At 40.6% G+C, this 23,709-nt stretch overlaps 1 protein-coding gene across 4 annotated transcripts in view; it reads right to left on the reverse strand.

Moving 5' to 3' along the window:
- ada2a (adenosine deaminase 2a) overlaps nt 1-23,709 on the reverse strand; it is a 57,189-nt gene that overhangs the window by 18,748 nt on the left and 14,732 nt on the right. For all 4 annotated transcript variants that reach the window (XM_080191006.1, XM_080191007.1, XM_080191005.1 and 1 more), the window contains 3 exons: nt 19,798-20,008; nt 8,352-8,479; nt 5,632-5,722 (listed from right to left, as the gene is read on the reverse strand). In XM_080191006.1, the coding sequence (XP_080047132.1) occupies nt 5,632-5,722; nt 8,352-8,479; nt 19,798-20,008 (430 nt within the window). The remainder of the gene's footprint in view (nt 1-5,631; nt 5,723-8,351; nt 8,480-19,797; nt 20,009-23,709) is intronic.

The following is a 23,709-nucleotide window of genomic DNA, read 5'->3' on the forward strand; positions in this document are numbered from 1 at the left end:
GGAGAGGACGGGAATGTGGAACTGAGCCACGACAGATCAGCCATGATCTTATTGAATGGCGGGGCAGGCTCGAAGGGCTAGATGGCCTACTCCTGCTCCTATTTCTTATGTTCTTATGTGGTCCTACTGTCCTTTCTGAGCGGGAAGAGTCTCTCCAACTCTATCCTATCCATCTCATTCATCATCTTATATGTCTCAATGAGATCTCCCCTCATTCTTCTAAACTCTAACGAGTACAAGCCTAGTTTATTCAGCCTCTCCTCACAGCTCAACCCCCTCCGCATTATCGAAAGCCTTCTGAAAGTCTAAATAAATCACATCCACTGCTCTCCTCAGTCAATTCTAATAGTTACACCCTCAAAAAATTCCAATAGATTTGTCAAAGCATGTAAAAGGTCAAAGGCCTTTTGTAAATCCATGCCGACTTTGTCTGATTATACCACTGCTTTCCAAATACCGAGTTATGGAATCCTTGATAATAGACTCTTAACAATTTCCCTACTACTGATGTTAGGCTTACTGGTCTATAGTTCCCTGTTTTCTCTCTACCTCCCTTTTTGAGTAACGCACTCACATTAACTAGCCTCCAATCTGCAGGACTTATTCCAGAGGCCAAAGAATTTTGGAAACTAACCAATGGTTCTACTATTTCCGGGACCGTTTCCTTAAGTACTGAGATGAAGATTATCAGGACCTGGAGATTTATCCATCTTCAATCCCATCAATTTCCTCAAAACCATTTCTCTACCAATGCTGATTTCCTTCAGCTCCTCACTAAAACATTTTTTCTCTCAGCACTTCTGGTACTTTGCTTCAGTCTTCACAAAGGAAGACAGGAATAAAGTACAAATTTAATTCCTCAGCCATTTCTTTATTCCCCATTATCAATTATCCCATTAAGGGGCTTACGTTCATTTTTGTCAATCTTTTTCTCTTTGCATATCTATATAAACTTTTACAATCAGTTTTTATGTCTCCCCCAGCTCATTTTCATACTCTATTTTTCCTTTCTTAATCAATCGTTTGGTCCTCCTCTGCTGAATTTTAAACAGCTCCCAATCCTGCAGCCTATTGCTTTCTCTTGCTAATTTGAATGCTTCTTCCTCAGGGAACTGAATGTATTATTTCCAAATTTGTAGGGTGGGAGGATGCAGAGATACTTTAGCGTGATTTTGATAAGCTGTGTGTGGGCATCTGCATGGCAAATACAGTATAATGTATTGAATCTGATACTATCTCTAATCTCCCTTGTAAGCCATGGTTTGGCTACAGTACCCTTACCAATCTTGCGCCAAATAGGAATTAACTTCTGGAGTTCACCTATTTGTCCTTTAGATGCCTGCCATTGCCAGTCCACTATCTTTCCTTGCAGTAATGTTTCCCAGTCCATCGTGGCCAATTCACACCTCATACCATCATAGTCATCTTTATTGAGGTTCAGGACCGTGGTCTCAGAATCAACTACATCATTGTTCATCTTGACAAAGAATTCTACCATATTATGGTCACTCGTCCCAAAGGATTCTCTCAACTAGATTGTGAATGAATCCTTTCTCATTGCGCAACACCCAGTCTAAAATGGCCTGCTCCCTTGTTGGTTCCTCATTGCGTTGCTCCAGAAAACCATCCTGTAAGCCCTCCAGGAATTCCTTCTCTATTGTACTGCGACTAATTTGACTCTCCCAATCTATATGCTGATTAAAGTTGCCCATAATCACATATTCCTTTAGCATCTCCGATTTCCTGTCTAATGCTTTTCCCAACATTACCACTACAGTTTGGTGGTCTGTATACCATCCTCACCAATGTTTTCTGCATCTTGTTGTTTCTTAACTCGACCCATATAGATTCCACATCATCGATGCTAATACATCTTTCCTCAATATTGTATCAATATCTTCTTTAACCAACAATGCAACTCCACCACCTTTTCCTCTCTGTCTGTCCTTCCCAAACACTGAATATCCCTCAAAGTTTAGTTCCCATCCTTGGTCACCCTGGAGTCACATCTCCATAATGCCAACTACATCATACCCCCTTCTATCTGTGCAACTAATTCATCCATTTTGGTCAAAATCGTCTGGAGTTTAGAAGAGTGAGAGGCGATCACATGAAACATTCAAAATTGTTACAAACCCAGACTGGATTTAGTTTTTGTACGACAAGTCACCCAAATTTCATGATGATCTGGTTAGGGGCCAGTAGAATTTTAATGTGGATAAAATTTGAAATCCTTGTAATTAACTCCAAGAATGAGGCCAGAAAATTCTATGGTTTTAAACAAGCAGAAGAGATTTTACTACACGAGTTAAAAAGGCAGTCAATACTGTCTATCTTAGACTCCAACATCCAGAAAAACATCAAGTAAACATGAACTAACAGGCAAACTGTGGTCGAACTCACCACAAACTGTATATTGAATGAAAGACACACCCAAGACAGGTCTCCAAGATATTCTCAGCAACCCACTCAGATGTCTGCAAGCAACATGAGTCACAAAAATTCTTTAAAGCTCTGTCTTTCTCACAAAGAATTTTAGCTCCACTCCCAGGAAGAGCTAATCTGTTCCCAGCCAATAGCAGCTCTACACCAAGATTAATTTTAACTCAAAAAGCAGACTATTCTAAATCTCTCTCAACTTCACTTGGTTCCTCAGTGCAGCCTTCTTGGTCATCTTTTTCAACTGGGCTGACCTCCTCCTAAGACTCTCTCTCTCTCCCCTGCCCCCACCCACCCCCTTCCACAATCCCCATCCCCCTCCACAACCACAACTGTTTCTGGGCCTCCCTGACCCCCAGCTCTCAGCAGCACAGAACCATCAACGGCCCTGGGCTTCTCTGAGCTCCAAACCCCTCAACATGGCGAAGCTAATGGCAGCACTTTTGCTGCATGGAGCCAACTCTCTTCTCTTCTGCTGCCCTCTGTAAGGAGCAGGGATAAAGGGCCAATAATTTAGGACAGAGAAGAAGAGAAATTTCTTCACTCAAAGGGTTGTGAATCTTTGCAATTCTCTATCACAGAGGGTCGTGGAACAGAGAATATATTTAAGGTTGAGATAAACAAAGTTTTGGTCTTTCAGGGAATCAAGGGATCTGGGGGTCGGGGTGGAATGGAGTTGGGCTGAAGATCAACCATGACCGTATTGAATGGCAGAGCAGAATCGATGGGCTGTATGGTCAAGTCCTGCTCTAACTTTTTAATGTTCTGATTGTGTGCTGACAATTAGAAGAATTAAATTGGTAAAATTAAATTGGTAAAGTAGCCAAAAATTAGAAATGCATAAGACAAGTTCATTTGTCATTAAAAATTCATAAAATTAACGGTTCATTAAAATCCATGGGTAGAGGAACATGATGCAGGAAAATGCAAAACACTTATTACACATCATTAAGTTTGACTTGCAACTTGTATTAATTTGCAAGTCTTGAATAAATGGTATAGATGACAAGTACCTGTAACCTAAGATGGGGTCCATCTTTACAATTATTGATCAATAGAAAGAAAATAAGCTTCACGATAGATATCCTAATTCATTCAGGTTACAAGTTATTAAATGACAATAGATTAAAATGAATGAAAATCATTGTGTCTTTCTCAACTCAATTGGAACATTAAAAGTTACCTGGCTGGAAAATGAAACATGAAGTCATCTGCCTTTTTTTATTTGTTCACAGGATGTGGGCATTGCTAAAAAGGCCAGCATTTATTTCCTATCCATTATTGCCCTTGAGAAGTGGTAGTGAGCCACCTTCTTGAACAACTGCAGCCCATGTGGCCCCTTGCCGTTATTAGGAAGGGAGTTCCAGGATTTTGACCTAGCGACAATGAAGGAGTGGGGATATACTTCCAAATCAGGATGGTGTGTGGCTTAGAGGGCAACTTGCAGGTGGTAATGTTCTCATGCTCTTGTCCTTCTAGGTGATAGAGGTCATGGGTTTGGAAGGTGTAGGCAAAGAAGTGTTGGTGAGTTCCTACAGTGCATCTTGTAGATAGGGCACACTGCCGTCAAGTGTATTAGTGGAGGAGGGAGTGACTGTTGGGTCAGGTGCCAATCAGGCTGCTTTGTCCTAGAAGTTGTAAAGTTTCTTGATTGTTGTTGGAGCTGCACTCATCCATGCAACTGGATAGTATTCCACCACACTCCTGACCTGTACTTTGTCGATGGTGGAAAGGCTTTGGGCAGTCAGGAAGTGAATTACTCTCTACGCAATTCCCAGCCTCTGGCTTACTATTGTAGCCACAGTGTTGATATGACTATTCCAGTTCAGTTTCTAGTCAATGGCAACCACTAGAACGTTGATAGTGGTGGATTCAGTAACAGCAATGCCATTGAACAACAAAGAGCAATGGCTAGATTCTCTCTTGATGGAGGTGGTTATTATTTGGCGCTTGTGTGACACAAATGTAATTTGTCACTTGTCAGCCCAGGCCTGGATTCCAGATCTTGATGTTTTTTGGTATAGACTGCTTCAGTATCTGAGGAATCGTGAATGGTGCTGAATATTATGCAGTTATCAGTGAACATCCCCACTTCTGACCTTATGATGAAAGGAAAGTCATTGAACGAAGATGGTCGCACCTGGGACACTCCCCTAAGGAATTTCTGTAGTGATGTCCTGGAACTGTGATAATTGATGTCTAACCACCACAACTATCTTCCTTTAAGCTTTGCATAACTCCAAGCAATGAAGAGTTTCCCCACCGATTCCTGTTGTCTCCAATTTTGTGAGGGCTCCTTGTTGCCAACTCAGTCAAATGCTGCCTTGACATCAGGGTCAGTCACTCTCACCTGACCTATGGAGTTCAGCTCTTTTTCTCATGTTTGAATGGAGGCTATCATGTGGAATTTACAGAAAGATGTGAAGATGAATAGATACTTTCAAAATGAGTTTTAGGATTTTTTTCATGTGTCTCAGTTACAGTTTCTGGCTCTCCAACGATGTTAACATGTCAGCTACTTCCATCTGTCAACTCTGATCATCAGCTCAAAAAGTGAGCAAGACCTCACAAGGTCAGAGGTACAAACACTAGCATAAAATAATTCAAAAAAATATTTTTTAACCTTTTCAAATTAATTTCATGTGCTTGAATCCTTCTGTGGAGTTGCACCTCAAGTCACTTAAACCCCACAACATCCCCCATTCCTCTCTCAGAGGGCTGCTTCTCAGATCCACTCTAAGCTCCATCAATAGTGGTCATTTTTCTTGCCCAAGCATTTCACTATCCAGCCGAATTTCTCTCAAAATCCTTCCCCCCCTGAACACGTTCCCTATTCTACTTTTCTAACTCTCTTAATCATTAAGGTGTACTATGGAAGTGCAAGATGCATTTTAAAAAAACTATTTGATTGGCACGTTTTTTAAAAAAAAACACTGCTAACCTATTGTGTGTTGCATAATTATAAAGATGCAAACTTTAATAGTTAACCAGTCCCAAACTTCTGCCTGCCATTTAAATACTGATTAACCATGAATCACAATTTCCTTTATCTCTGCATATTCATACTTAAAAAACAAGGACAATCTGAGAAAAAAACAACACCAATTTCCAAGAAATAAATGCAGGAAAGTTTCGTCACTCAAGGATAAAAGGTTTCTGGATCAGAACTGTTGAAATAACAAGGGAACATACCATATCAAACCCTACCACTGTCTCCGGGAATTTCTTGTAAAGTCTCAGGGCCTCAATTATCATAGCTTTCATTTCCGAGTTGTTCAAACTTCTGGGAAGAAACGCACAAGAAATGTCAGTAGCAAATGCAAACAGGGCAAAATAACCCATAGTGTTACAAAAGACAGTAATAGAATCAGCAGAGTGCAGTCATGACCATTATCAGAACCAGGGTTTACCCTTTGACATAAACCTAAATAATATCACCCACTCCTCTCCATGACTCTATTTAACTGCTTTTGTCCATCAGGATTTCCGTTTCATTACTTTTTTGTTCCGCCCTCCAACAGTTTTCTTTGTTCACTTCCCCGACTGCATGAAGTCACCCATGACAAACATGGCTCCCTGCAAGAAATTGCTGACCCTCAAACTGCAGGTTTTCCTAAAGATTAATGCAACTATTGGATTAAAATAAAACATTGGCAGCCTGAAGATCCACTGATTAACTGGGTCTTTCTGCCTGCTGTAGGTTCGCCTGGGCTCAGTAAACATACCAATCAGGCAGATGGTTATACCACATCATCATTGGTGCCCTAGTCAAAGAGTCACAACCGGGGGACACATTTAAAGTAACAAGCCCCACAAAATGGTGGACACTAACCTGCCCATCATCAGCAGTGGGAACTGTATTTCCACCAGTGTAGTGATAGCAAAGAGGCAACGTAATAAGCTTTTAAAATTCTAGAGGATTTTGATGGAATAAATATAGAAAGAGTAGTTCGTGTGGTTGGGGTGTCAGTGATGAGGGATCATCAATGCCGTATTACAACTCAAACAGTGAGGTCAAGAGAATTTTTTTTATAGGAAAGTCTTTCTGTCACAGGAACTGTCTGAGGCAGAACCACTGCACGTTTTAAGGGAAAATTGAATTGTATATTTGAACCAGAAGATGATTCAGAGCTACAGCAACAGGAGACAGCATTGGGATTAATTTTGAATTGCTCTATCAAAGGGTTGACACACTGATGGACGACTTCTATTCTGTAAACTTATATGGTACAAGGTGAAGTTTGATAATGGCAAGCTAAAATCTTCTGCACAGATTTGGAAAGCACTTCAACAAGGCATTGAGAGGGGAAGGTTGGATGGCAGAGGCAAACACAAAAGGGCCTCAGAACAAAAATCGCGTCTTTACAGTCCAACCGAGTGACTGGTGAATCTAAGAAAACTTAGACAGTATGTCTGCATGAAATAAACAATACCAAACAATGACAATATAGATTCACAGTCAGTCATTCTATCTCTATCCAGTTTGAACATTATGTAATTCAGAATCTTTATATGCTGATTATACGAAACAGCATCCATCACAGACCTAAATACCCATCTCTATAGGACCCTAATGTCCAAACAGCAGATGTGTGATACTGTATTCACTAAAGTCACAAGTTTCTTTGAAACATCCTCCCCATATTGTAAAAGGCTAGATAGTTAAATACGAATCATTACAAACCAAAGCAGTACTTTACCAACAAATTTATTACATATTAAAAACCTTGGGTGTCTCCATTTGACAACCTGTTGACTCCCTCACTGATTTACATGGCCAAAAATAATTTAAGGGATTTAAATCTATTGCCCTTTAAATATTTGAAGAAAAACCGACTGTAATGTTTAAAAACGTGCTTGCTATTTCACTATGTTGACATAAATCTGTGGGCTTTATACAATAGGATGCATGAAATCAACCATTACCACAGTGGGGTGCCTTTGATAGTTCAAAGTACTTATAAAGACTTTGAAGTGAGACTATCAATACCAAATATGATTTTTATAAGGGATTAAAAAGAAGTTAAATGTAGTGAATGGGGCTTTATTAATCCAAGGGTTTCGTTTTAAAATAGTGAATTCATCAATAAACAATTAAGAGCTTCATTTAGTTTCAGCAAGGGATGTGAGATCTGCTTATGGTGGATACTGCGTGAATTTCCATGGAGGGTATAAGGTCAAAGGGTGGTGAATGGCACAAATGTGGCATAAGGTCTATAAAAGTATACAGGAATGAGATAGGTCCATGAGTTAATATGGACGGTGTAAGGGGCCATGTAGGGTCAGAGGGGCATACATCACCATAAAGGATATGAAGAAGTTGGGGGGGGGGGGGGGGGGGAGGTGGTGGAGGTGGGGATAGATCAGCATAAGTGGACATGGAGTGTATAAGGGGTCATGATGATATGGGTTGGCAGCAATGGGGCATTGGGATCATGTGCAGTGAGTGAGGAGTGAATGATGAAGGACATTTTTTTGGGTTTTTTTCCCTCCACAACTTCAAAAGGAAGTGCTAGACCACCGATGCCAGCCTGCAGCTCAGCCTGCCTCTGCACCCGGCACCCTCTGAACTCTTTAAACCACCCCACCACCAAGTCAAAGTGAAATCCCAACTTCTGGGGTACTCTCTCCAAGATAGCTTAGCAGAGTTGGAAATTATCTAGGCTCTGTGCTCCTGACTCAGGAGTGAAAATCCAGGCCTGTGAGTTTGTTTACTGGTAAGAAGTCTCACAACACCAGGTTAAAGTCCAACAGGTGTATTTAGTAGCAAAAGCCATTAGCTTTTGGAGCGCTGCTCCTTTGTTAGGTAAGTGGGTGTTCTGTTCTCAGGCAGGGCATATAAAGATACAAACTCAAGTTTTGATAATTCAGGCTAAAATATCAGGCAGAAGTAGTAAATGATCGTATCCTACCTATGTACAGAAAATATGACTCTGGTTCCCATAAAATCAGGGTGATCCATTCTGAATTGTTTGGCAACATCCTGGTAAGCCAGAATGCACCAATCCTTGTCATGCCAAGTTCCATCAAGTTCATAGACCTGAAACAGATGCAGAGTGCCAGATAATTATTCGTTAAATTAACCATCTGATGACTTGCAAAGTGAATTTGCAGTAGAGGTTGTTTAGCTGATGGTGCCTTTGTAAGTGCTATTTCTCAGCTGGAATTGTCCCCTGAACTGGTCTTCCTCAATATTCTTCCTTTTTTAAATGCTGTCTATTCCCTTTTAAAGCATGCAATAAAGGCTAATTGCCCAATCCAGGGTCCAGATGTCATACTGGAACTTGACAATACAGCAGTTCTTGGAAGATTGCTACAGTTCTTATACAGACACCTTTGTTTATGTGGGAGGCTGACTAGGCACAGTCGATAACCTGATGGCATGCAGTGATTCAACAGGCAGCTGATCATCATCTTCCCAAAGGCAATTAGGAATGATTAACAAATACTACCTTTGTCAGTGAAGCTCACATTCCGTAGGGACAAGGAGGAGTTGGCCATTCAATCCTTCAAGCCTCCTGTACCGTACAATAAGATCCGGTTGGGTCCCAATTCCACTTTGCCATCTGCCCCCCTATAACCTTCGATTCCTTTGTCTGTCAAAAATCTCTCTCACACTGCTTTGAATAAAATCAATAATCCAGCCTCCATTGCTTTCTAGAGAAGAGAATTCCACAGACTAGCTAATGGGTGGCAAGTTGGCACAGTGGTTAACACTGCTGCCTCACTGCACCAGGGACCCTGGTTCGATTCTGGCCATGGATCACTGTCTGTGTGGAGTTTGCATGTTCTCCCTGTGTCTGCATGGGTTTCCTCCATGTGCTATGGTTTTCTCCCACAATCCAAAGATGTGTGGTTTAGGTTGATTGCCCATGATAATCCCCTGACACTAAGGGGCAATTTAATGGGGTAAATATGTGGGGTTATAGGGATAGGGCCTGAATGGGATTTTGCAGGCTTGATGGACCAAATGGCCTCCTTCTGCACTAAAGAGATTCTATGTTTCTATTCTATGAAACTATCTTTTGAAGGGGGGAAAAAAGTCATCTTCATCTTAAACAGCAGAACTCTTACTCTTAAACTGTGTCTCCTGGTTCTAGTCCTCCTGGTATGTACGTGATCAAATCCCTGAGAGATCTTACATACTTCGATAAGATCACCTTTTACCCTTCTAAATTTCAATGGGTATAGATATGACTGTACAACCTTTCTTCATAAGGTAAGCCCCTCATCTCAGGAATGAGTCCAGTAAACTTCCTCTGAACTGCTTCTAATGCAATTATATTTTGTTTTAAATCACTCCAAAACTGTACACAGTCTCCCAGAGGCCCTGTACAGCTGCAGTAAAAAGTTGATGATAAAATCATTAAATTATCTTTTTCAAGCAACATTAGCTGCTCTGAGCCATACAGGAAACCGCCAGTTTCTCTATTCTGATATCAATCACCTAACCTCCTCTCACCACTAGGCCGTAGTTACTGACCACACCCACAAACTCTCCTTAACCTGCCTAACATCACTAGTCTGTTATCATCATTTTATTTTGGGGTTCGCTATCTTCTTACTCCAGCAGGGATCTTGCTGGAGGATGATTTTTGCTGAAAACACATTTAATCATGTTTACTATCACAAAGGTCAAGTAAGACCAAGAGAAACAATAAAAAAAACTGGATGAATTCCCTGAATGAACTACTTCCTGGAAGAGTTCTGAAGTTTCAGTGAAAGCAGTGTCAAATTTAGAGAAAGACAAAAAAATGCTTCAAATAGAAAGAACCAAGGTGCTGCACGGTGGCACAACGGTTAGCGTTGTTGCCTCACACCGCCAGGTACCCTGGTTCGAATCCCAGCTTGGGTCTGTATGGAATTTGCACTCTTCCCTTGTGTCTGCATGGGTTTCCTCTGGGTGCTCCTGTTTAATCCCACAGTACAAAGATGCGTGGGTTAGGTGGATTGGCCATGCTAAATTGCCCCTTAGTGTCAGGGGGACTAACAGGACAAATGTATGGGATTATGGGGCATAGGGCCTGGTAGGGATTGTGGTCAGTGCAGACTCAATGGGCTGAATGGCTTCCTTCTGCACTGTAGGTTTCTATGATACTAAACATGGCAGGAACAGGACACTCATAAATGTTCTCTCTCTGAATTGCTCGAGGGTAAATGACAAAAATGTTCTCCAGACTGAGAAACAACATAAATGTAGGGAGTAATAACAGTTAAAAGCAAAAGACAGTGTGCATGTGCCAAGCATTCAGCTCACATTATTCTATCATATCCACAATACAGTTTGACCCTACATAAAGGCATATCTCATTTTATATTAACTACCAGAGGCTATTACTTCCTTTTATTCATATAACTTTGCCATGTTTTCTCTATAGCTCGTAAAACTGCTGGCATGCTCTCATGCCTAGTCAAATATAGCCTATTCATTGGCATTTCAATTCCAATTCTCTTCCTGCACCTAAGCGGACTTTCGTCTGTTTTGACAGCCCGTAATTAGTTCGCAGAATAAGTCATTAGTCCGTCGCCATGGGGTTTATAGCTTGAGGGGCGCCGCTCCATATTAGACATGGTTGACATGAGGGTGGAGTCTCTCCCACTCTTACCACCATCCATTGGTGTATTGGAAGGATATGCAGGTTGACATACTCAACCTATCTGACCGCGTTATGAATGTGCCTTCCTTGGCTATCAAGTCCTGGAGTGGGACATCTACCCAGAGCCCCTGGTTTAGAGGCGGGGTGCTAACCACTGCTCTACAAGGCCCTCAGGACACCCACCAATGCTCAAAGCTTCTCTTGGTTCTCTGTCAAAAGACATCATTTGAAGCCTCTAATAGACTTTTAACCCTTTTAAAGCACAAGCAATTGCAATTTTCCAACCTACTTTCAAGCCTATAGTTACAAATACACCACTTTCAATATTGTTACCACATAGGTCATCTCATCACTATTGACTTACTTTGCAGAATCAGTGGTGCCTTACTTATGGAAGCTGAATATTAATTCTCTGAAATCAGATTCCTGGAAGGAATACTTTTCTGCTGAAGTGCAGGTCCTTGAATGGACCTTGTATTGGGTTGACCTTTTTCTACATCCTAGTTATGACTGTAACACTACATTCTGCACTCTCTCCTTTTCTTCTCTATGACAGTATGCTTTGTCTGTATAGTATGCAAGAAACAACACTTTTCACTGTATACTAATACATGTGACAATAATAAATCAAATCAAAGATCAGGAATTCAAGTGCATTTGCCCATGATTTTGTATCTACTTAGTGGATAGAAAATCATGCCAGTATTATGACCAAATTCCCCATGTGTGCTGCAAACAACTTGAACTGATCTTAATGAGAGACATCTATTTAAGAGAATGACAAAAGCAAGATCAAAGGAATGAACGGACCCGACAAAAGTGCAAGAAACATTTAAATTTTCATGTAGATTCCAGAATCTCAGTTCCATCTGAATTCTTTAAAATGCATCAATATCCTTTTAGGGATGCACCTAGGCTTGCTCACAATATTCTAAATATTACTGGAAGCCCTATACTTGGGTGTAAAAAAAAGCAAGATCATATTAATCTAATTACCCTGATCTTTTATTTCAGTAATCATTGAAATGTTTCATGGCATTGGGAGACATTATTTCAGTAGTGACTTTCTTTTCAGATTAATGACAGAGCCAATATGATAATTGTGAAGTGATTTTCCAAGTGGTTTAGGAAGTCATTCTGATCAATGATATAATCTTTTTGATCATTCTAGACCCTGATGGCTTGACATTGAGAGATATTTACAAAGACAACAGTAAATACCCTAATCTTGCCTTTTATTTGCTCCCTTAATAGGCAATTACTAAATCCAATGTGGAAGTAAGCCATATAACCCAGAAGGTCACAGGTTCAATTATTTGAATCGGCTGAGTTAACCGGGGCACCTGTTTTGGGGAGAGGAAAACTCACTCAGTGTGATACTTTCCATCTGCTCTTGGCACTTAGGCCCAACATTCCTCCTATAAATAATAGTCTGATAACATTCACCTTCTGGGCTCACGCAAGATACAAGACGGATTGACTTGTGCTATAGTATAATCCCCAGAAAGATCCTTCAAAATAATGGAGAGAAAGAGTAAACCTTTACCTCATAAAAGAATGAAAAAGTATTAGTGTGTTTTTTAAGATTATTTTGATATATATAAACACCCCAGATTGTTACTCTAAACTGGCTGTGATTTCACCGACACAGTCAGCCCGTGTCAAAATTTGAACAGAAGTTCCTCTTTCATATTGGAATAACAAACTGGTATATGGCTAGAGAGCTTTGTCTGGCACATCCTAGCAAAGAAAACATGAAATTTGGCAAGGCAGAAATCTGCACTTGGTTGCAGCCCAACAATAAAAGGACAGTCACAGACAAATGTTCACCACGTCATTGCAGAGAGGGAAGTGGGTATATCAGCTCTTTTTGATACTGAAGAATTGACATGTTAGTACAGATAGAACAGAATCATAGAATCCCTCCAGTGCAGAAAGAGGCCATTCAGTCCATCAAGCCTGCACTGACAACAATCCCACCCAGGCTCTATCCCCGTAACTACACATTTTTCTCCAGTTGATCTCCCCTGACACTTAGGGGCAATTTACCACGATCAATGAACTTAACCCGCACATCTCTGGAGTGTGGGAGGAAGTCGGAGTACCCGGAGGAAACCCACGCAGACATGGGGAGAATGTGCAAACTCCACACAGACAGTGACCTGAGACTGGAATTGAACCCAGGTCCCTGACGCAGACAGGCAGCAGTGCTAACCACTGTGCATCACAAGTAGTCATCCTCCTTTGACATGCTTCTTGACATGAAATGGTATCCCTATTTGGGAGTGAAAAATCTAGCCTCCGGTAAAGCCTGAAGCACAAGTTGACTGGAGAAGAGATTACTAACAACCAGATCACTTGCATTTGGCACAAATTATGCACCAGGTAAAGAATAAAGAAAGTTCCACACTCGAGCTACCATGAGTTTATAAGTCCATTAAATATGATCTAAATTCAGGATTTCTGCAACCTCTGGGAAATACATTTATTGTATTATATTCAATCTTGCTCACTGACACTTCAGGTTTTTCTAATAATTTTCCCACTGAAAAGGTTAATGCATTAAATGCAAGTTGTTTTCTCCAGAGCCTAAACAATAAAGCTATTCATTTGCTTGTCTAAGTGACTGAAGAACATCTCACACCCCATTGTGTCGCAAAATCCTTTGATCTCAGTAAAGTGAGACAAACAGAAGAGCAAAATGCTGCTCGCTATCTGTAACAGAACAGAAAATACTCAAAGCCAGGCCGCTGTGAAGGAGAGGAAAAGAGTCATTTACAGAAGAGAATAACAAAAGCTCATCTAGCTCCAAAAATCAAAAATGTTAATTTTAAAAAAATCCAATTTGTACTCGCTGAACTAATTTAATTCAATTCAAACTGCTTCTCTGTTAGTTCACTGACTGGGAAATAAAACAGTATAGTGATATGTTTCAAGCCAAATGGTTTACTCAGTTCACCTTCAGAAGGATTTAAGTGGTATTATTGTTACAAGACCTTGGTCACACCATAAGTAATATATAGTGTGAGATGATTCTCACATAAGAGCTAAAGGCCACTCGGGAATGCAAGAAATTGTGTGGGGTAAACCTAAACTTTTAATGCATTTATAAAACTGTCATTGCACCAAAGCTGGACAATAAACTGTAGATATGGAATGACAAACAGATGTTCAAGCTGCCAACAAAAGATTCTTCTTCAATTCAATGATTTATTATTGTCACATGTTTTAACATATAGTGAAAAGTATTGTTTCTTGTACGCTATATAAAGCATACTGTTCATAGAGAAAGAAACAAGAGAGTGCAGAATGTAGTGTTACAATAATAACAAGGGTGTAGAGAAAGACCAACTTAATGCAAGGTAAGTCCATTCAAAAGTCTGATAGCAGCAAGGAAGAAGTTGTTCTGGAGTTGGTCGGTTGGTACGTGACCTCAGACTTTAGTATCTTTTTCCTGACGGAAGGAGGAGGAAGAGAGAATGTCCGAGGTGCGTGGGCTTCTTAATTATGCTGGCTGCTTTGCCAAGGCAGCAGGAAGTGTGTAGACAGAGTCAACGGATGCAAGGCTTGCGTGATGGATTGGGCTACAATCACAACCTTTTGTAGTTTCTTGTGGTCTTGGGCAGAGCAGGAGTCATATTAAGCTGTGATACAACCAGAAAGAATGTTTTCTATGGTGCATCTGTAGAAGTTGGTGAGAGTAGTAGCTGATTTGCCAAATTTCCTTAGTCTGCTGAGAAAGTAAAGGCATTGGTGGGCTTCCTTCAGAATAGTGTTGGCATGGAAGGTGGGGGGGGTGGGGAAGAGACCAGGACAGGTTGTTGGTGATCTGGACACCCAAAAACTTGAAGCTCTTGACCCTTTCTACTTCATCCCCATTGATGTAAGCATGGGAATGTTCTCCTTTACATTTCCTGAAGTCGATGACAATATCCTTCTCTTTGTTGACATTGAGGGAGCGATTATTGTTGCCACACCAGTTCATCAGCCTCTCTATTTCATTTCTGTATTGTCTGTCTCGTCATTGTCGTCTGAGATCTGACCCATAGTTGATTTCTCCCTGGGTGGAGCAGCCAAGGAAGTGGAAGATAGCTCTAACGAAGGGTTATCCAGACTCGTAACGTTGGCTCTATTCTCTCCCCACAGATGCTGTCAGACCTGCTTTGCAGCATTTTTTCGTTTTTGTTGGAGGATAGTTAAGATCGGCTCACAACCATCTCCTCACATTTATTTTTCCAGCAATGTCAGTGCCATAGTTTGCCACATGCTGGGTGCTTCCTGGAAAAAGATTATGATTTAGTCCTGGGCTATGCCCAGCTATGATATAAATGGAGTTATCCAATTTTGCCTTAGTTGGCTATTAGAGACATAGAAACTAGAGGCAGGAGTAGGCCATTCGGCCCTTCCAGCCTGCTCTGCCATTCATTATGATCATGATTGATCATCAAATTCAACATCCTGATGCCCCCATACCCCTCGAGTCCCAAGTGCTAAATCTCATTTCTTCTTGAAATCAGGCAATGTTTTGGCCTCAGCTACTTGCTGTGGTAGTTTAGAAACAAGAAGCAGGAGTAGGCCATTGCAAACATATCCCTTGACACTTGCTTCAAGTGTATGTACACTGCAGACAGCTTGATGCAGCAAATCTCCCTCAAGTGACTTGGGAGGATTGGGCAGCATGTTGGCTTTATGCTGTAACAACCTCCACTTCCACAGGATGAGCTCTCTGTTCCAGGCATTCTCCCCAGGCCTATCAGTGGCAGATGGTCCAAATTCTGGCAGCTTGTCTTCTGAAGTGCAGACAATTACGACAGGGTGAGCATGTCCAGGTTCATGCAATGGGGTCTATAAACACTGCCGTGGGTTAGTGATGCACATGGACAAAAACAAAATCTCAGAGGTTGTTGGTCCCTGACGAGCTCCTCTTCCTTACCTAAAACACAAGACACAGTTGGAATATCCCCCCGCAAAGAATTCTCATCCTCAGCACTTTATACTGTACAATTTAAATAGCATCAACAGCCACAAATAAGGAAGGAAAGGATCAGTGAAACAAGCCTTCAGTCCTTTCAACCATGGACTAAGTAAACATTAGCAACAGAACATAAAGCCCAAAAATTGGTAGACTACCTAGCAAAGCCAACTATTGTGTGGGAAAGGTGTGGGAGGATATAATTAAATATGGAAGAAAAAAAGAAGTCCCTCCCCCACAGACACTGAAATTATATTTTCATCCAAATAGCTTGTTTGCAAGACTATGAACAAGGTGAGGTCAGTGAAGATTTGCCTGAGGTAATAAATTTCTGCATAGAATCTAACTATTTTAGTTAACTAAATGAAGTCTACGCATGTCAGTATCTCAAGTATATGAAATTATAACATTGAAGCATCAGGCAAGGAATCTGACACTTGTATCATTCATGAAATGTAGATAGATCACTGGTACCTTTGAAATTTTTGATTTATGATAAAACAATCAGAGAAAATGAATTCAAGGAATGGACAGTGGGCTGTGGTGAGAGATCGACAAGAGAGGACTAAAAGCTTAATTGAAAAGATAGAATTTTTAAGAAAGGTTGTAATATGGAGAGAAAACAGGCAGAGGGTAAGCCGGGAATCCTGGCGACAGGGGCTGGGACAGCTGAATATTTTACAGAGATGAAGGGAAGGTTCATGCATAGAAGACAAGGTGTCAGACTGAAAAGGTGTGGGAGAGCCACAGGTTACAGGAGATTGCAATACATAGTCTGGATTGTGTGTGGATGGATCCAGATCAAAACACTGAGGAACAGCAAATCAGTGGAGACAGAGTCATCACTGAACATGGCTTAAGGTGGGACAGGAAACAGAGATGAAGGTTTGGACCAGTTTGTCTTTGTGATAGGTGCTAGCCAGGAACTCGGCAAGGACTCAATTCTCACAAATGACAGCAGTGAGGACACACATTTTAGCAGTGATATAGGTAGCACAATAATGACGCACTGTTGCAGAGATGAATGCAAATGGTCCTGGCGATGGATTGATATGATGTGAAGCTCAGCCCTGGGTTGGACAGAAAACTTCCATAAATGAAATGGGTGGCTGTGAAGATAGCCAATGTTGAGGGAATGGAATTAATAGTGTGAGCTAAAAACAAGGCAATTGTTGTCTTTATGTTCAATTAGAAGAAAATTTAATTAGTCCACTCCTAAATCAGAGTCAAGGGGTTTAACAGCACAGAGGTGACCATGGCAGCTGATGGGAATGGAGCAGCATGTCATAAATATACATTTGGAACATGGATGCACGCACACAAATTATACAGATGGAAAGAGTTTGGATGAAGCAGAGAGAGGGGGAATTCCAGAGGTAACTTTGTAGAAGTGAGTTGAGAAACCATTGCTGGAGATGGAATGGCAGCATTGGGACATATAGGAGTGGATCAGTGCAAGGATAATCCCATAAAACCTGCCCACGGAACATTGACAGAGGAGAATGGCAGGGTTGACTATCAAATGATCCAGTGTTCAAGCATGGTAATGCACCATGCTCACAGACGTGGAGGATCTCATTATTGATTTTGGCCACAGTAATCTCGGTGTTGTGAGGAAGGTCAAAAGGGAAGTTAGCATTGAGCTGGGATGACATATTCAAGAAGAAACAGGACTGAAATTTGAGTTCTCAGTGAGATGCCCTTGCTTCCATAAGTACAAGACGACCCCTGCACTAATCTTGAATTCAGATCTCTTCAATGAATAACAAACTTTGAAGCATTTTTTATTTTATCCACTTCTGAAAGTTTGAGCAAATTCTGAATGTGATCAAGTGGTATTTGAGAAGGAAGCATCAAAGCCCACAATCTTGATATGAAATTGGTAAAGGTATTTACATACACAAAAAACATAAAGCCCCAAAAGATTCCCTTTCTTTTCTTGACCATCTACATAGCTAATGTTCTATTTTGTGGCAGAAAAAGGTTAAAAGCACTGAAGATGACTGCCTAGGATACCCTTACATTATGGCTTGAAATGATTGATCTGTGCCAACGCTATCTTCCTTCAAGTGGCAGGAGGCATGTAAAAATTATCAGCATTTTCAGAATACATGTTTTGTGTTAAATGTAGCATCTGTTTTTATCAATTGAATAAAGATTTGCATAATAATTGTATCAAATTATCCACAAATTTAGATAATGTAAATGCTGGATTGAATTTATGATAGGTCTTTCATTCTATTTCTTTTCTGCTCAATTTTCTTTCCTGTTCTCTCTCAAGAGGATGTTGATTCCTTGCTCGGCTAATCAGTGAAATTTGGTCTGTTTTATCAAGGGCATGAGAACATTTTTACAAAATCCAGTTCTCTCTCATCACTACCATCAGAGAACTGTCCTAGCTGAATTCCCCTCTTAAAGCCAATTGTAATCCTCCTCATCACCCGACCAAGATTACCTATCTCGGTAATGGATCAGAAATTAAGGATGGGATGTTTGCAGCCTGTAAAGCTCATCCACCCATTAGAGATGCAGGGATAATGCAGGGCAGTGAAGTTGAAGGAGAACAGCAATGATTTGGTTGAATGGAAGAAGAGAGTTGAAGGACCAAATGACCTACTCCAGCTCATTATCCCAAGTGAACCCTTAAGCTCCCTAGAAAGTTATGGATTTTCTGTTTAATGACTCTTTCAACTCACTTCAAATTCAAATGTCAAAACTGAAGAAAATTATAATTGAGACCTTGAGAGATATAAGCCATGGAAATGTGGGAACACAAATAGCAATCCAAGGGTTTTCCGGATCATAAGATCTGTAAGAGAATGACCTTCTGCCTGCCATTTACCTCAGCCAAGGTTAATGTAATAAGGCATAGATTATAAAGGCTCACAGTACAGGTCCATTGAAGAATATAACAGGCTGTGCATCATTTCCTTTGATGTGTGTGGAGGACACCAAGCATTTGCTAATTTACCTGTACATGCATCCCCTAGCTGCTGGTTGTATAGAGTCATATTTTAGTGATGTTCCAACATCTGCTGCTTTGTTCTAACATATATTTTAAAAACTCTCTGGAATCTTCCTGAGTTTGCTGACCCAGTATGTTGATTTTCATACACCTGGAAACCATATCCAAAATGCAGATGGGTAGAATTTTCAGTGCCTGAACATTGAGTCGGTGTAGTTATCAGCTACAGCTCAAGACATGAGATAACAAGAAGGAGATAGGCAGCGGGTGTCCCACATCAAAATGGCGAGACTCTACAAGAAGAGTTGCCAAATTGGCAGGAGGGCTGGTTCAGAGCCAGGGAAGGAAGGGGGCGAGGGGCCTGGGGTGTGAAATAATAGAAACGGATGAAGGTTTACAATATGTACATTGAGAAGAAGTTGTTCAAGAGGAGGAGCTGGCTAGTGACTCTTGGCTTTTGCTCCTCCTACCTGTTCACTGGTTTCTTTCTCTGACCTTGCTTTTTTTTTTCCTAACAATGATAGAAAGCTAGGACAAGAAAATAAACTGCATTGTGAAGAGCCCATTGCCATGGTAACATGCTGGCTTCGTTAGGTATAGTTGTACCCCACCTGTCATGAGGGTCACCAGCCATTACTTCCCAGATGTGTCATTGAGAACAGCAGCATTCTGTGAAAGGGAATGATTGATTACATGGGGATGCAGCACTTAGTCACCTCCACCATTAGAAAAAGAGGAAAGAAAAGTGCATTCTGAAGTTTCTGATTCAATCTAAAACAACGTGACAAAAAGCATTTCCTCATAATGAACCATTTTGTACATACCGGTAGTAGCAATGCTCGGATCTCTATGTATTGTACATTATCATGATGAAATTCCTTCAAAGCCTCATAGAAGTAGGTTTTAAATACTGGGGCATAGGAAATGAGACTGCTAGCAGCAGCAAATACATCAATAAATTTTTTCCAAATTATGCTTTGTGTTGGGTAGGCTTCTTCTGGGTTTTCTGTCACCAGTGTAAGATTTCTAAATAGACTGTAGGGGAAGAAAAAAAAGACATTTCCAAATGTGAATTTTATTTTAATAAAATGAAACTATTTGGATTGTGTTTACTCTACACAAAATACATGTTAAAAATGACTTTTCAGAAGTTGGATTTCACAATATTTTACAATTTTTACAACACAACAGGCAAAAGGTTTTCTTAGTTTATAATGCAATTTGAAAGTACATTCACAGACCCAAGAACTGCAACACACACTTTCAAATGGTCTATATACATGGGTTTTGCTATCTAATCATTTTATCAGCCTCTACTGTCACTCCACGAAGTATATATTTATTACAATATTTTATCAATACATTTTTCACTAATTTTCAGTTCTTTCCTTTCTCCATAAGACGCGAATTCCTGTTGCTATGTAGTTTCAGGCCCTTTTCACCTTTCGACATCTCATCCAAATAGCAATGTTTCATATGACTGTGGGTCGGCTATTCAATAGTGAAAGACAAAGGAAGAGGTTGGCTTGCATTTATTCTTTCGTGATTTCAGGACATTGCAATGCACTTTACAACCAAGTATCCTTGATTGCAGTCGCTGGAGTAATGTAGGAAACATGATATCCAATCTGGGCAGATCACAGTCCCACAAAAAAACAATCAAATGATTTATCTTTAAAGATGGGAAGCCCCGGCTCTGCTTTGAATGATGTCATGAAACCCTACCAATATATCTGATGGGACTTGATTTGATGTCCTCACTTGAAAGGTAGCACATCCAACAATGCAGCACTCCGTTGGTACTGCACAAAGTGTCACTCTAAATTATGTGCTCATGTCTCTGGAGTGGCACTTGAATCCACAACTTTTTGACTCAGAAGGGAGGAAAAGTACCTGAATCACACTTTAGCAACACTTTTGGCAGGAGGGATCACTGGAGTGAAAATCCAAGATTACAGAGGCCATTTGTAATATTCTTACCCCTAGTCCAGCTATGATCAGGTAGCTCAGCACAGACCAAGAACTGAACTGATGATAAACTTGCTAAGTTTAACCTTCTTATTCTGGATTTTAGGGATTGCAAATGGTAATTTGTTCTAAAATCAGGCAAAAACATGATCTAAATAAATTACTGTGCTACTGTAGTTCTTCACGAAGATAATTTTTGACTTGCCAATCACATAGATACCTAAAAAAAAGAGTCCTAGCTTGTTCCATCGTCTCTGATGGGTACAACCTTTCTGTTTTGATGTTATTCTTTTGCACATTAACCGGCGCTTCAATATCCTTTTCATAATACTCCAAATAACCAAGGTACCATAGAATTTTAATAAAATTTGTCTGCTTTTCCATTCTAGCTCTCTAGAAAAGAACCTCAGTTGTTAATTATAAACAAAATTACTGCAGATGCTGGAATCTGAAAACAAAAGAGGAAATGCTGGAAAATCTCAGCAGGTCTGCCAGCATCCGTAAGGAAAGAAAAGATCTGATGTTTCGAGTCCAGGTAACCTTTTGTCCATCACTTAATGGACACTGAGCACCTTCTCAGCGTTCTGTACCCTCATTTACACTCCCTTTATCCAATTCCATCCCTCCCCACCCAATGGAATAAATCTCTACTGATTCTCTTTGCTCTGACAAAGGGTAATCTGGCGTCAAAACATTGGCTCTATTCTCTCTCCATAGATGCTGTCAGACCTGCTGAGATTTTCTAGCCATTCTCTCTGTTGTTAGTTTTCTTTTTATAGGTTAATTAACATGCATCACTAGTATTGGGCGAGTTGTACATTTTTAATCCTTGATCCCAATTGGATACTCATTTTCCAAGGAGAATATAGCCTCCTAGAAGAAGATTCCAGCCAAACCTACCATATTTTACATATCCCACTCCCATTCTACAAATTCAAAGTCTTCTTGTAATTTTGCTGCAGACATCCTTTACATTAATTACACCATTCCCAATTTGATGCTGTCTGCAAATTTTAAGATTGTACTTTTGATTCCCAAGTCCAAATAGTTTAGACATGAACAATGGCTCTCGCACTGACCCCTATGGAACAGCATTTCCCACTGTTTGACAGTCAGGGCAACTACTCTCTGCTCTCTAAGCAGTAGCCAGCTTGTCAACAAGTGTCAGGAACCAAGTAGCAGAATGGTTCTGACCTGAGCCATGAATCTTTTGAAAAGCCAAATATGTTGCGATGAATCTTCTGTAGAGATTAACGGCACTACTGGTCTTCCTTCTTTCCAGAAGATGCTAGTTCCCATTGCTGTACAGTTTCCAGCCCCTTTTTACTTCTGGACACTTCACCCAAGCAGCAATTTTTCATGCCACTGTGGACTTGCTATTCAGTAAGTTTAAATGTTTTAGCCACTTTGACAAGCTACATGAGCCAAATGTGTTAAGTAGGTAACATGGGTGAGGGGCTAAGGTGGGTCGAGGGGTTAAAGGAGTTAATAGTTACTATTAGAAATGGTTTGACTCCTTCTGTATAACTATGCTGCTAAATAAGTTGGAACCATCCAAAGGCTCTAGCTTTAGATCAGAGTTTGAGGATTCCAGAAATAGGGGAATTACCTACTAGAAACTGAAGCTTTCCTGGGCAATTCCCATGTAATCAGTTAGGGTGGGGGGGGAAACTTTCGAGGAATCCCCCAATGCATCTTCTAGGATTCCTATGGGATACAAACATCCTGAGAGTAGAAGATCTGGGCCATTATGTTGGGTGTATCATCCTTACATATCCTTTCTAACTACTTCACATAATTCAATGTTAGTCAAGATTAAGCCCCTCTAAATCCCCTGCCCTTTACCTTAAATCTATGCCCCCGGTTATTGACCCCTCTACTAAAAGGGAAACATTTTCTTTTATGTTGTTCATAATTTTGTACACCTCAATTAGCTCCTCCCTCAGCTTTCTCTGCTCTAAGGGTGAAAAAACAGCTTAACCAGCTTCTCTACACAACTGAAACACCCCAGCCCTGGCAACATCTTGATGAACCGCCTCTGCATCCTTTCTAGGGAAATCACATTCTTCCTATAGTGTGGCACCCCCAAGAACATACAGAACTTTAGCTGTGGCTTAACGAGTGTTTTATACAGCTCCAAAGCTTCCCTGCTCTTATATTCTATGCCTTGGCTAATAAAGGCAAGTATCCCTTCTGTCTTAACTACCAGTCCTGCTGCCTCAGGGATCTTTGGATATGTACCCCAAGGTCCCTCTGGTTCTCTACTTCCCAGTGTCCTATCATTTACTGGATATTCCTTGCCTATTAGCCCTCCCAAAATGCACCACCTCACACTTTCAGGGTTAAAAAGTGATACATTTATCTTCTGGACTTTTGTCAATGAGAACTTTAGATACTTCCCATTACTATTGCTGTTTGTCAGTAAAATTTTCTTGTTTATTTTGCCTGATTCCATTCTAATATCCCTAAAATCAGCTTTTCCCCCCAATTTGGTTTCTATTGTATTTATGCCCTTCACCATCTTTATAATAAACTTTATTTTGCTGTGATCATCATTGCCTGGAGGGTCCCCTACACTTTTCTGTTCGGGTTCATTTTCCATTACTAAACCCAGCAGTCGTCCCCCTCAAATTTTTAAAAAAATATACATTTATCAAAATGTACAAAAGTGTTTTTAAAATTATTTCTCACAATGTGGTACTGTTGGCCAGGCCAGTATTTACTGCCCATCCCCTACTGCCCTCGAGAAGATGGCAGTGAGCCATTTG

The sequence above is a fragment of the Carcharhinus amblyrhynchos genome, chromosome 6 (assembly GCF_965287045.1).
Source record: "Carcharhinus amblyrhynchos chromosome 6, sCarAmb.v2.hapA, whole genome shotgun sequence".
In the NCBI taxonomy this organism is placed as follows: domain Eukaryota; kingdom Metazoa; phylum Chordata; class Chondrichthyes; order Carcharhiniformes; family Carcharhinidae; genus Carcharhinus; species Carcharhinus amblyrhynchos.